Source organism: Triturus cristatus, chromosome 12, assembly GCF_964204655.1.
Source record: "Triturus cristatus chromosome 12, aTriCri1.1, whole genome shotgun sequence".
Lineage (NCBI taxonomy): Eukaryota > Metazoa > Chordata > Amphibia > Caudata > Salamandridae > Triturus > Triturus cristatus.
Genome location: NC_140595.1, coordinates 163155646 through 163170300, shown reverse-complemented (window position 1 = coordinate 163170300; position 14655 = coordinate 163155646). Strand labels below are relative to the sequence as shown.

Here is a 14655-nt window from a genome sequence, read left to right as displayed (position 1 = left end):
GTTCTGTAAGGGGCATTTAATACCAGTCGTGCCGCAGTGTTCTGGACTACCTGTAGACGGTCTAATGATGACTCGTTAGTAGTCCAGTCTGCTCAATACCAGGGCCAGAATTAGAGTTTTGCATGAGGAGTCTGGGAGGAAAGGAAAGACTCGTCTCAGTAGACTTAGCACAGGAAAGCAGGATCTGACAGTTTGGGTTACATGTTCCTTCATGTTCATGGCCTGCTCGATGCAAACCCCTAGATTTGTTACTACTGTCTAAGGGGGGGGGGCTATCCAGCTCTCCTGGCCACCATTGTGGTGACCACAGCATTAAAACCTCTCCAAAGAGCATAATTTCGGTCTTCTCGGCGTTTAGTTGTAAAAAATGATTTCGCATCCATTGAGAAATTGCTAACATGCCGGAGGTGAAGGTAGACCGAGCAGATAGGGTAGTCTTGTTAAATGAGAAGGTAAGCTGGGTGTCATCCGTGTATGATATTGGTGTGAACCCATAAGTCCTCAGGAGAGCGGCCAAGTATCCTCCCCCTTGTCCAGCTCCTCCTTAGGGAAAGACCCTTGTATCCTTTCTTTAGGGTATTTAAGGGCTTACCTGTGGGTGGGTCCCAGGATTCGTCGTGGGATATGATACAATTCAGACACCACTTCAACTTCCACCGCCTGGGCACTCTGGACTTTGCTCTGGGCATCAAGGCTGCAACCGGGAATACTCCTGCTGCTCCTAATCTCTTCGTCCTGCTCATCTGCTGCAACGTATGTGCCTGTGCTTCATACAGGAACCCGTCCAGGGCCTGTGGCCATCCAAGACACCTGAAGGAATTTTCCTTGAAGTGAAGGAGTCACTTCCCTGCATCTGCAGGCACTGCAACTAAGCTGACAGGTGTGCTGATCCTGGTCTCCTACGGACTCCGAAAAGCTCCACAACACAGGTGGTGGTTCTTCACATCCCTCGATGTCTGCCCTGCCCTCTCACCAAGTTTGAGGCCAGTATCCCTTGTCGGAGCAGCAGGAACCGAACCCCTGGGTGCAGCGTCAAATTGCAGTTGCAAAGGCTTGTTAGCTTCCTTCCACCAAGATCTTTGGGCTCCAAGTAGCCCCAACCTCAAGCATCTCCAGTGACCAGAATCTTCAACCACATCGCATTGATTGCACCGTGAGCATGCTTCTTTGGTAGCTGCTTGAGGTCCTCTTGCGATTCCAGTGCCTCCGGCCTGTGGGGCCTGTTGAGGGTCACATTTGATTTATTTTGGTCTACCCTGATTGCTCGGGGCCTGCCCTGACTACCCTGCTTGTGGTGAGTTTCCTGGACCTTGCTGGTCCCGACATTGCACCTTCTTCTACTCCTTCATTGGTTTCAGGTGCAAAGGCTTGTTGGTGCTCCCGCCGGACACCGACATCTCAACTCTTGACATCCGACGTGGAAAGCTCTGTATGGCTCCTTGTCGTCCACAGCATCACCTGGTCCACACAGCTGCAGGTTCAAGGTCACTGTCAGTTCTCCTGCAACACCCGACATCGGTGGGCATTCATCTTCTGTGCCTCCTGGTCACTCCTGAGTGGCATAAACTCTGTCGCCTCTGCTTGCAGGTACTTCACATCTTGAATGCACCTTTGGATTCCACCATTCTGAAGTCTACCATTGAGTTTGACAACGGTTTCCGGCGCCACTTCACACCTATGCACCTGGCTTTCCTGGTGCAGGTATCCTGGTTCCTAAGGTATCCACGGGTGGGGTGGCTCTCCAACCTCTTGTCTTCTACTGGGTTTCTTCAGGGTCCACTGGAAAAGGTCCTCTTTCTTTAAAATTGCAACCGTGACTCACACATTGATTTGTACGGCGAACACGGTCGTGTTCTTACACTGCACACAACCTCCATGGGGCTCCTAGATACTTACCTTGAGTGGTTCCTTGGGTCTCCGGCACTTCTACGTCCTCCGACTATTGTCTTGACGCGTTACTGTTGGATGACCTACAGAAAGCTAGTGGGTCAGGTGAACAGGACAGAGTGGGTGGGCCAGGGACAGAACATGGGACAGGAGGGAACCCCCTTGTTGACCTAAATTATGACCCTAACTAGAAGGAGTCTCATTACTCCCACCTGGAGAACTCAGATCCCCCAGAGGATAGTGCAGATGGCAGAGAGGGTCCCCCCAGAAGTGGGTCTCCCGTTGTTCCTCCTGGAAGGGTTCAGAGTAGACCAAGGAAGTATAGATCCTCCACTAGAGAATCTAATGCTTCAGGACATCCCATAGGGACCTCTATATCTAGTAAGAGGGATAACTCTTTTGATAGGGAGTAGCAACTGCTTGAACTTGAGAAAGCAAGACAGGCTCAGGCAAGATCAATTGACCCTTGACAAAGCGTCCCTAGAAATGCAGAAAGCTAGGAAGAAACTGGGACAAGAGTCCCATGGTGGCAGTAACCGTGTCCCTAGGGTTAGGTAAATGTCTTTTGACCATAGGAACCTGAAGAAGATAGTCCCTCCTTACCAGGAGGGGGGTGATATCCATAAATGGATCACTGCTTTGGAGAGGGCCTGTAAAGTTCAGAGGGTACCTCAAGAGCTGCGGGCAACTATCTTATGGCTATATTTTGCTAACCACTCCTACTACCACTGCCCCTAAGGCACAGGCTCCCCCTAGCACAAGTACAAGTGGTAGTACAGCAAACAAGGGATTATTGGGGTTAACCTTGGGTACTTCAATGGGTTCTGACTTAGTCAGAACACCAGCTCAGGCTGTGTTAGTCTGTGATGGTGGCATGAATCTTGCCACCTTACTAGTAAGTCCCACTAACTTGGGCAAGTACAGACAATAGCTTTTAATCAATGGAAAGGAAGCAATGGCTTATAGGAATACAGGGGTCTGTGTCACTTTGGTGACAAAGAAACGTGTATCCCATGAACAGGTCATACTTGGACAAGTGTACCATGTCACCAACTCTAGCAATGTCAGGACTGACCATTCCTTAGCAGTTGTGAATCTCAGCTGGGGAGGGGTAACTGGACCTAAGAGCGTTGTGGTATCTCCAGACCTAACTGTATATTGTTTGTTGAGCAATGATCTAGAAAGTTCAGCCTGGTCAGAAGTGGAGTTCGGGACTTATGCAGAGATGATGGGCATCTCTGCCAGTGTGTTTGCTGTCACCAGGGCTCAGGCCAAACAGCTTACCATGGAAAAAGCACTGGATCCTGAAAAAATGGACCAGGTGCTTCCCAAAACAAGGACCAGGAAGGGTAAGGAATTGCCCTCCTCACAAACTCTCAGTGAAGATCATTCTCCTGAGGGAGCTGATCTTAGCCCTAGTGAAGGAACCGTCCCAGAGGAACTTGGGTATGGCCAGGCAGAGTTCCTGGGGGCAGGGGTGCCTTAGGATCTATTGGGAGGATAGACTTCTATACTCTGAGGGTAGAGACCCCAAGCCTGGTGCCACCAGGAAGTTGGTAATTCCCCAGATGTTCAGAGATTGCCTATTCTCCCTGGCACATGATAGTCCTCTAGCAGGACACTTAGGTTAAAGAAAGACTTGGGACAGGCTTGTACCTCACTTTCACTGGCTCCATATGTCTGAGGTCACAAAGGAGTGTTGTCGCTCCTGTGCTACTTGCCAAGCCAGTGGTAAGTCAGGTGGCACCACAAAGCCCCCCTTGATTCTACTTCCAGTGGTTGGGGGTTCCATTTGAAAGGGTAGGGATTGACATTGTTGGTCCCAGAAAACCGCCAACTGCACCTGGACACAGTTATATCCTAGTGGTGGTGGACCATGCCACAAGGTACCCAGAAGCTAGTCCCCTTAGGACCACCACAGCTCCTGTGATGGCTAGGGCCCTCATGGGAATCTTTTCCAGAGTGGGCTTCCCTAAGGAGGTTTTAACTGACGGAGGTACCAACTTCATGTCTAGTTACATCACTGCAATATGGAAAGAGTGTGGAGTAAACTATAAGATTACCACACCCTACCATCCACAATGCAATGGGCTTGTTGAAAGGTTCAACAAGACCCTCAAGGGTATGATCATGGGACTCCCAGACAAGCTTAGGTGAAAATTGGATGTCTTACTGCCCTGCCTTCAGAGAGGTTCCTCAGAAGGGGGTTGGCTACATCCCATTTGAACATCTGTTTGGACATTCAGTTAGAGGTCCCTTGTGTCTAGTGAAGGAAGGTTGGGAGCAACCTCCCAAAACTCCTAAACAAGACATTATGGACTATGTCCTTGGCCTGCGTTCTCGCATGCCTGAGTACATGAAGAAGGCCAGCAAAAACGTGGAGGCCAGCCAAGAACTTCAGAAAGCTTGGCATGACCAAAAGACTGTCTTGATTGTTTACCAGCCAGGCCAGAAAGTGTGGGTGTTGGAGCCTGTGGCCCCAGCAGCTCTCCAAGACAAGTGGAATGGCCTGCACACCATCCTTGAACAAAAAGGTGAGGTCACCTACCCGGTGCACCTAGGTACTGCAAGAAGTCCCCATAGGTTACTTCATGTGAACTACCTGAAACCTTTTGTTGACAGGGCTGACATGGGCTTGCTCATGGCAACTGAATAGGGACAGGAGGAAGAGAGTGACCCTCTCCCTGATCTCCTCTCTCAGAACCCTGATCATGGCTCAGTAGATGGAGTAGCCTTAGGTGGCAACCTCACTGAGCAGTACTAAACTGATTGTAGGCCAGTCCTTCAACAGTATGGACACATGTTCTCCCTGACATCCGGTCAAACCACCTGGTGTACCCATGAAGTAGACACAGGTGACAGTCTGCCTGTCAAGAGTAAAATCTACAGGCAGCCTGACCATGTCAGGGATTGCATCAGGACAGAGGTTCAAAAGATGCTAGAATTGGGGGTCATTGGGCCATCAGATAGCCCTCAGCCAAGTTTCTGAGTACATTTGACCTGAAAGCTGGCAACTGACAAATCAGACTAGCTGCGGATGCCAAGCCAAAAACAGAGTTCTCAACCCCTAGTGGGCATTATCAATTTATTATGATGCTCTTTGGTTTGAACAATGCACCTGCCACATTTCAGAGGCTGGTGAACAAAGTCTTAACAAGTCTAGTAGCCTATAGTACAGCATATTTAGATGATATAGCTGTATTTAGCTCCACCTGGGAAGATCACCTGGTCCACCTCAGAAATGTACTGGAGGGCCTGCAAAAGGCAGGCCTCACTATCAAGGCCACTAAGTGCCAGATAGGGCAGAGCAAGGTTGTGTACTTGGGCCACCTCGTAGGTGGTGGCCAGGTTCAGCCATTGGAGAGTAAAATCCAGACCATTGTGGACTGGGTTGCTCCCACTACCTAGACTCAGGTCAGAGCTTTCTTGGGCCTCACTGGGTACTACAGAAGATCCGTGAAGGGGTATGGGTCCATTTTGACTCCCCTGAATGATCTGACATAAAAAAGAATGCCAGAGAAAGTTTAGTGGACAATAAGCTGTCAAAAGCCATTTGATGACCTGAAGTAGGCCATGTGCACTGCTCCCATCCTGCAAAGTCCTGACTACTCCAAAACTTTCATTGTCCAGACAGATGCATCTGAGATACGTGTAGGGGCTGTGTTATCACAACTTAATGCAGAGGGCCAGGATCAACCAGTATCTTTTATCAGCATAAGGTTGACCCCCAGGGAGAAACATTGGTCAGCCATTGAAAGGGAAGCCTTTGCTGTAGTCTAGGCCCTGAAGAAGTTGAGGCCATACCTGTTTGGCACTCACTTCATTGTTCAGACAGACCACAAGCCTCTCTTATGGCTTAAACAGATGCTTATGGCTTAAACATATGAAGGGTGAAAATCCCAAACTTTTGCGGTGGTCCATTTGCCATACAGGGGATGGACTATAAAGTGGAACATAGACCTGGGAGTAACCATGCCAATGCAGATGAACTCTCCAGATATTTCCACTCAGAAAATGAAGACTTAACTGGGCAAGGTTAGTCTCATCTCCTTGTGTTTGGGCAGGGGGTGTAGGAAAGTAGGATCTGCTTCTATGGTTACCCCCACTTTTTGCTAGATGTAATGCTGTTTCTGACTAGTCTGACTGGGATCCTGCTAATCAGAACCCCAGACTCTCTGCTTTCTCCTCTAAATTGTTATGGTAAGTGCTTAGGTACATCCCAGATTGGATACTGGGGTACCCTTGTAGGTCTTTAGTATATGGTGCTAATGTACCCAGGGCATAGGTACCCCAGAGGTTCCCCCATAGGCTGAAGCATGTATTATGCCACCTATGGGAGTCCATTCAAACTATCTCTACAGGCTTGCCATTGCAGCCTGTGTAAGCTGGTGCTAGCACCACTTACGAAAGATATAGGTTCCCCCATATCTAAGGTCACTGCACTTAAAACGTATAAGTCCCCCCAATAGCAGGCCTTTTAAATCCTGAAGGCAGGGTGCTTGTTTTTAAGTGTGAGGGTACCCCTGCATGGAGAACACCCCTACAGCCGTCAGAGTCCATTCTCTTGGGTTGTAAGTGAGACAGCCATATAACATATAGAGGGGCACCTCATAATTACGCGATGACCATCTTGAAACTGGCTGTAACGAACCCTGTTGTGTTTGGTATCAAACATGCTGGAATCATACCCCCACACCATAAACGGTGTGGGAGGTAGGATTCCAAGCACTGTAAAGGCCCTCTGTTAGGCCCTCAGTGCTCCCAGTACCTGTCTTCTAGACTCGGACAGCACAACATGGCTGCTGCCGACCAGAGACACCATTTTGCCCTCCTACTGCTGAGCCAAGCTCGAGCAGGGGAAGGCAGAACAATAGGCATCCTGTCACAGGGAGGTGTAGCCACCTCCCAGACAGGGTTTAGTGTATCGGGGGAGGGTGGTAGCGCTTGCCAGCGCTACAAAGTCTGCGTGCAGGGCACATTTGGTGCCCTCCATGCATAGTCCCGCTCAAACCAGTTCTAGGAGCCTTTGTCCCCCATTCTGGCGCGAAACTAGACAAAGGACAAGGGTGTATCCTCCCCCCTGTCCAGCCCCTCCGTAGGGAAATACCCCTGTATCGTCCCAACCCTTTCCTTAGGGTATTTAGGGGCTTACCTGTTGGTGGGTCCCACGATTCGTCGTGGGATATGATACAATTCAGACACCACTTCGACTTCGACAGCCTGGGCACTCTGGAGTCTGGACTCCGCTCTGGGCATCAAGGATGCAACCGGGAAGGCTCCTGCTTGCCTGATCTCTTCGCCCTGCTCGTCTGCTGCAACGTCCATGCCTGTGCTCCATACAGGAACCCGTCCAGGACCTGTGGATATCCAAGACACCTGAAGTAATCTCCCTTGAAGTGAAGGTGTCACTTCCCTGCATCTACAGGCACCGCAACTAAGCTGACCGGTCTGCTGATCGTGAGCTTCTACGGACTCTGAAAGGCTCAGCAACACAGATGGTGGTACTTCACATCCCTCAAGGCCTACCCTGCCCTCTCACCAAGTTTGAGGCCAGTATCACTCGTTGGAGCTGCAGGAACTGAACACCTGGGCACTGCGTTGACTTGCAGTTGCAAAGGCTTGTTGGCTTCCTTCCACCAAGATCTTCCTGCTTCAAGTAGCTCCAACCTCAAGCTTCTCCAGTGACCAGAATCTTCGACCACACCGCATTGCTTGCACCGTGGACCTGCTTCTTTGGCAGCTGCTTGAGGTCCTCTTGCGACTCCAGTGCCTCCAGCCTGTGGGTTCTGTCGAGGGTCACATTTGAATTCCTTTGGGCTCCCCTGATTGCTCGGGGCCTGCCCTGACTCCTCTGCTTGTGGTGAGTCTCCTGGACCTTGCTGGTCCTGGCATTGCACCTTCTTCTACTCCTTCATTGGTTGCAGTTGTCAAGGCTTATTGGTGCTCTCGCCAGACACAGACCCCTCAACTCTCGACATCCGACGTGGGACAGCTCGCATACGCTTCTGGTGTTCCACAGCACCGCCTAGTCCACACAGCTGCAGTTTCAAGGTTACGTCAGCTCTCATGCAACACCGGACATCGGTGGGCATTCGTCTTCCATGCCTCCTGGTCACTCAGAGTGGCATAGACTCTGTCCCCTCTGCTTGCAGGTTCTTCACATCTTGATTCCACCTTTGGGTTCCCCCAGACACTTTCACCTTCTCTAGCAGTGGCATCTTTCTGAAGTCTCCCATAGAGTTCGATGACAGTTTCCGACGCCACTTAACACCTTTGCACCCGGCTTCCCTGGTGCAGGTATCCTAGTTCCTAAGGTATCCACGGGTGGGGTGGCTCTCCAACCTCTTGTCTTCCATGGGGTTTCTTCAGGGTCCACTGGGAAGGGTCCTATTTCTTTAAAATTGCAACCCTCGACTTACACATTGTTTTATACGGAGAACGTGGTTGTGTTCCTACACTACACACGACCTCCATGGGGCTCCTAGATACTCACTCACCTTGTGTGGTTCATGAGACCCCAGCACTACTACGTCCTCTATTATCTTGACTCGAGTCATGGTATGCATACCACTATTTTAGTATATGGTTTGGTATCCCCCTGGGGACCACTGTGTATTCTGTGCTTCTTACCTGTTTCTATTGCAAAGTATTGTGTGCATTGTGTATATCTCTGGCTAGGAGATATTTGTATGTGTTAGTGAGTGTCTTTTAATAAATATATATTTTTATAAATACACTGTGTGGTTCTTTTTCACTTAATCTATACCTCTAAGATTGTGTTCTGGTGAAACAAGCTGTTTTACACTCCTTCTGGACAAAGCCTGAAGGCTGCTCTCCACAGCTACCACTTAGAGAGCTTTCTAAGGTAGTCTAAGACCACTAAAATCACCATAAGGGTTGCCTGGATCAGTGCAAGGTGTCCACTTACATAAGTGTACATTATATATAAGGGTGGGCGTAATGTGCGTAAAGGACCTACGTGGAGAGGCACGTAGATGGAACCGATCTCTGCATAGTTCCCTTACGCACATCCCACCTCCCGCCCGCAGTATTAAATACATAAAAAAATAAATGTTTAAATAACCTTACCTTATCGGCGGCGTCCCCGGGCATCAAACCTCTTCCAGCGCGTCTTCTTCTGAGAACTGTGCATGCGCGGGAGCCCGCGCATGCACATTCCTCAGCAGGAATGCGCATGTGCGGGCTCCCGCGTATGCGCAGTTCTCAGAAGAAGACGCGCTGGAAGAGGTTTGAAGCCCGGGGACGCCGCCGATCAGGTAAGGTTATTTAAACATTTATTTCTTTATGTATTTAATACTGCGGGCGGACAACTTCCGTTTTGCCCCAAGTGCGCAGAGATTTGCCCTGTTTCTCCGCCTATTATCGCGGAAGGCGGAAGGGCAAATCTCTGCATATTCCGTGGGCGGAACGGAGTTGTCCGCCCACCCTTAATTATATACTGAGCCTGCCTCTCTCTATGAGAGAATGTCATCCTTCAGAGTCCACTTCTCTTACTAAACACATCATCTGTACCACATCACATGAATATTAAACTATTTAGGTTTAAATTAGTTATTCTTAAACCCAACATTGTCATCTTCACCAAATGTTCTGGGGGGGGGGGAAAGGTATGTAATCCCTATTACATGGGTTCAAAGTTCAAAGCTAGCTGACCACCAGTGAGGCACCCATGTCACTGTTTTGAAGTAGATCTTCTTAAAAGTAGAGTCTGAAGACCAATCCATCGCATTGAGGATGACTCCAAATGGCCACCTAAGGAAAAGACTTTATATGCCATAGCTCCCCTGGTTGAATACAACCCAAATATGGATGGGTACATAACTGCCTCCCCCATTATACACTTTACCCATCATGCAATGGTAGGGAAGGAAGCAGGTTTAAAAGGCTTCCTTATGGCTATGAGCAATTGTGCCATACCTGCAGGTCATAACAAATCCGTCATAGGTTTGTAAGCTCTGAGACATCTCACCACACACAACTAGGGTTGCTGTAGAAAACCTGAATACTCTAGCACCCTGGTATGGTATTTTGTGTTCCGGTAAACTGTAAAGGATACTCCTGAAGTAAAAATGTTCACACAAATAACTAATGCATGTACATCGGATACCCTTTTACAAGATATAAGATATAGCTAATGCGCCAACTTACCAGTTACTTGTTTCTCTGATGGAAATTTGTTATCTTGCCATTACTCCAGTAATATAAGGACCATGGTTACATCCCACAATTTTGAATATCTGGGTTCTGCTGGCTTTGACAGTCTGACCCTCCCAGCAGCCTGCATACTAATGGATGTTCTCCTGCTCGAATGTTGTGGAAAGGGACATGACCCGCCAAAATAGCTGCTCATCAGATATAAAGTGTTTGGTAAGCCAGACCAGCTTCCGCCAGTTCTGATAAGAGATTCACACTACATCTTTCCCATTGGAATCAAAACCCCATCCCTGAAAGCTGTGTCGCCACCTGCGCCAAGCTTAGCTGTAGCAGCACCTTCCATTTCTCAAATAGGCCATCCAGTGTATAGAAAAAAGGAAGTTATCTTTGCCCAGCTCCACTTCACTAATTGTTACCACCAATATAGCCTTATTGCCCGCTGCAGAGAGCTTAATTGGCCCTGAACCAAAGATTTAGGAATGAGCTGCAGGTGAGGGCCCATAATGAGGGAGAGGGCCTTTAACAACTGATATAGCCCAAATCAGAAGTGCTATAAGGCTCTTACAACATTTAATCTACTGAGGGCAGAATGTTTTAAATTAAATACAGAGAAACAAAGAGTCAAAAATTGGAATGTTAGAGCAGAAGGTCTGAACCAGCTATTATTAGCCCTGACTCCCTCCATTGCCTTTCAAAGCAGCTTCCACTCAGTCATAAGTAATTTTGATGCTTTGAATCACAAAATGAAAAAATGCAGAAACAAGCATTCATCAAACAAATACACTAAAAGTGAAATATCTTATGCAATTCACAAACACTTAAAAAAATCGACTTTTTTTTAATGGAACGATTGGAGCTTTTCTAAATTCAGTTGAAGCCGCCCATCATTCATACTTTATTCTGTTTGATGCACTTGTGCTGCTCCCGCGACTCAATAAGAGGATACCAACTTAATTTTTAGCCCCGAATTTGAAATTCATTCTTATTTATATAACGTTTGAACAATTTAAATTTTGCATTTTGCCTTTTTTATCTTTTTCATTGACATACACTTTATTAATCAGTTACTATCATTTCATTTTGTAAATAGTCCCGGACCCCCCAAGAGGTACCCGGACCACAGGTTACGAACCGTTGGTCTATATGTCGCTTTGTTCGATGATGGCTCCTTGTGTTTTGAGGTGTAGTTCCACAATATCAAGTGGGTGGGCACTTTAAAAAATAAATCCCTATATTGAGAAAGGATGAGAGGGTTGTCATTTGTAGCTAAAAATAGGCAGACGGTTGAGTCTTTGTGCAGAGCTCTTCGGCCATTTAACATTTCACCTCATCCGCATTGCCATATTATGTAGTCCCCTGAAAAGTATTAGACACGTTGCTTTTCTAACTTTTTTTGCTCTAATTTTTGATGTTTTTGTTTTTATTCCATTTGGTATGAATAATTTTAGATGTCGTCGTAATTTGTTGATATGTGTCTATTAATTGGTTTTTTGTATATTGATATTTTTAATCTGTTTTAGGTCACCCATAACAAGCATAAATGATGACTGCTACTTATATTTTGTGATATCTTCACATCTGACAACACCTGAAATCAGAATAGAAATTATTTCAGAATGAGAATAAAATAGTACTCTTACCGCTTTGGGCTCGATACCGACTTTTCACAGTTACTGTTAGCTCATTGTATATGAATATGTTTTATAAGTGGTACCTCCATCATTTCAATTTCTGTACCCCCAAATCTTTTATCACATAATATGTCATTTTCCCAACCCCTCAAAAATACAGAGAATTGCAGCTGCAAATATTTTGTTCTTTTAGAATGGACTGCGTTATAGAGTGACCTAAGGGCCTTATTTAGAGTTTGCTGGACAGGCTACTCTTTCATAGCCACTATAGTATAAGTTGTTTGAAGCCTGTGGTACTTGTAATACGCAGATGGGATATCGGCCACGTTTTGATGGAGTCTCCCGTCCGCCAAACTCTAAATAAGGCCCTACATTTCTAATAATGCCTAGCTGTGCATTCAGACCTTTTCTGAACCTGAACATTTGATTTTACGTTTCAGAAAAATAACTTCCCTGAAAATAATGAAACCTTTCTAAAGATCCAGGAGCTGATGGCGCCCAGAGACCCGTTTTTGAAAACGTTTGCTGAGGAAGATCGTGCATCAACATCATAGGAAGATGATGGACTACTTGCTTCTTCTTCTCATGTTTTAGGAAAGACTGCAGAAGAATAGCCCAAGGCTTTTGCCAGTTTAAAGAAACAAATAAATGTTATCACCAAATGTGTCAGGTTAGCCTCATAGTATGCTAAATGAATTAAGTAAAGCACCTACACGCAGTGCAGTGGCCCTGGTCGTTGCAAGGAGTTCCGCACAATGCATGGGGATGTTTCACACCCACTTTATTGCTAGTGCATCAGTTGAATGGGATCTCACAAATAAACACTTACTGATTTGAGAAATACCTTTTAAGTGCTTAGAATAATATCAGTTGTGGCCGGCATGGCTGGCGGATGTGGAGGCGGGTTCAGGAGGGTTGCGGGGGGGGGGGGGCTTGGGGGTCACAATGGTCACAATTACAGGAGGGAGCACAACTTGGGGAAAAAAAATCACTTACCTTGCCGGCGCCAGGTCCCACGTCTCTGCTCCTGCTCTCCTGCTCCGACTTCAGGAACAGGAACCAGGCAGCCAGGCTCCCTCCCCTAAGCCAATCACAACGCTGCAATGCAGCGTTGTGATTGGTCTGAGCGCCGTGATATGGCTCTCAGGCAGGGGCTGGAGGGGTGGGCATGTTCTCCACGCAGGCTGTAATGCAGTCTGCACGGAGAAGTGGGAAAGTGCGCAATAAATGCTCACCAGCAATTCCTTATCACTGAGCTTTTTATTGGTCTTTCATTCCCACTTAGTGGTGGCCATGATGGGACCAACGATATAAAGTCATTGCAGTCACCCACAATCCTATAGTACTTCCAAACACCATCCTATTTATTTGTAGTATTTAATTGTCACAGGCAGGGTAAGTGTGGACAGTTGATCTCATTGGACCAAAACTGCCTTTCATGGTGTACAAACAATTTTAATGTAGAGTGGTATTTTCCAGAACATAGGGAAAGTTGGAAAGAACTAGGCCTAATATTCATGAACATATATCAGAAAAGGGCTCTTATCTCATTTATTTGTATATGTTGTACTGAAAGTGAAGTCATAAGAACATTAGAAAAATAAAATGAGTGTGCACCAAACAATGTAACCATTCTTCTGCAGATTCTTAAACCTACGAGGTGGAAATAACCCTAATTTGTTTTATATGACCAGCCAGAGCATTCTATGTGCCCAACGATATACCCAGATGTCATACAGTGTGACTGGATGTCCCAAGTCATGTGTGACAGCTTCACCTAGCTCTGCTTTTTAATGGATACTTCATCCTGCAGAGTCGTAGAGCCCTATTCAGAAGAGAAGAAAAAAGCAAAAGTACGGACAGAAATGTATGCCTCCACCTCAGCATATTTTTCCATTTCTCTTAGATTCTTCTAGCTGCAGATTCCTCACCTTTTGAATAATCCCCAGGCATCAGACTGAATCCGTAAACTTTTTAACTGTACCTCTATGAGCAGGTAGGTGGCGCCATGCGGGACTGCAATGAGGCTGTTATGCTCAGAAATGCCATGAATAGCCTATATAGGTGCCACTCCCTAGTACTTACATCAGTTCCTTTTGATCTGGAGCTACATCTCATCTCTGTGAGACCCCTTTTACCTATAATAAAACAGTGTGGAAGGGAAATGTCACCTCCCAGTACGACAGGTTTTAAACCTTGTAGGCACTGTCGCAAACAAATGTCTTTGACAGACCCACATCAGGTTTGCCTGTAGTTGCTGGGGTTCAGTCACGACTCTGAAGCCTACCATGATTGTTCATCAATGAATCAAAAGGCCATATGAGACTACATCGCCGAGCACCAGAAGGCTCTGTGAGAAGACCGTTCCAAATCAAAAGTTCAATCCAGTCCCATTTCAGATCCAGAAGTTGCAGGAGACATTCCAGGTGTCGGTCTTCATCTCGATCAAAGTCAATGAAAAAAAGAACAAGAAATCTAAGCGCGAGTCTGCCCCTTCCCACAATTCTCACTCTCCTAAGACAGCGTAGGGTCAGCGCCATTCTTCTCAATCATGTTTCTAAAGTCAGTTTACACCGGAGCCTACACCACAGCATGTTCTGGCACAACCAGAGTTTCCAAGGTTGTCTGCATCTCCAAAACAGATCGAAGAGTTCTGCAAGGCAATGCTCCAGGTTATCGGATCCTTGCTGACTTCCTCTGGTGCACCTAAGGTCCCCATGGAGGCGAAAGGTCTTCCATATAGAATACCACTGGCAGGTTTACCCTCTGTGCTGGTTGGACCCTCCGACACCCTTCAGGGCCCCCTCTGGCTTAAGCTCTGACTCTACTTCCGGCGCCAAGGTCCGCGCCAGTCTCTGAAACTTCGATGGCGACTCCATTGACACTGGAAGACAAAGTACCTATTGTACTTTCTGACCCCAAGGCCACGCCCAGACTCTCTTGAGGCACTGCTTCTTCCACC

The 14655-nt window shown here is 47.1% G+C and overlaps 1 protein-coding gene across 7 annotated transcripts in view; it reads left to right on the top strand.

The window, feature by feature from the left end:
- The window catches only part of LRRC71 (leucine rich repeat containing 71), a 382267-nt gene extending 369670 nt beyond the window's left edge, over nucleotides 1-12597 (top strand). For all 7 annotated transcript variants that reach the window (XM_085640082.1, XM_085640080.1, XM_085640079.1 and 4 more), the window contains one exon: nucleotides 12134-12597. In XM_085640082.1, coding sequence (XP_085496208.1) covers nucleotides 12134-12247 — 114 coding nt within the window. In that variant the 3' untranslated portion in view covers nucleotides 12248-12597. The remainder of the gene's footprint in view (nucleotides 1-12133) is intronic.
- Nucleotides 12598-14655: the final 2058 nt, after the last annotated feature.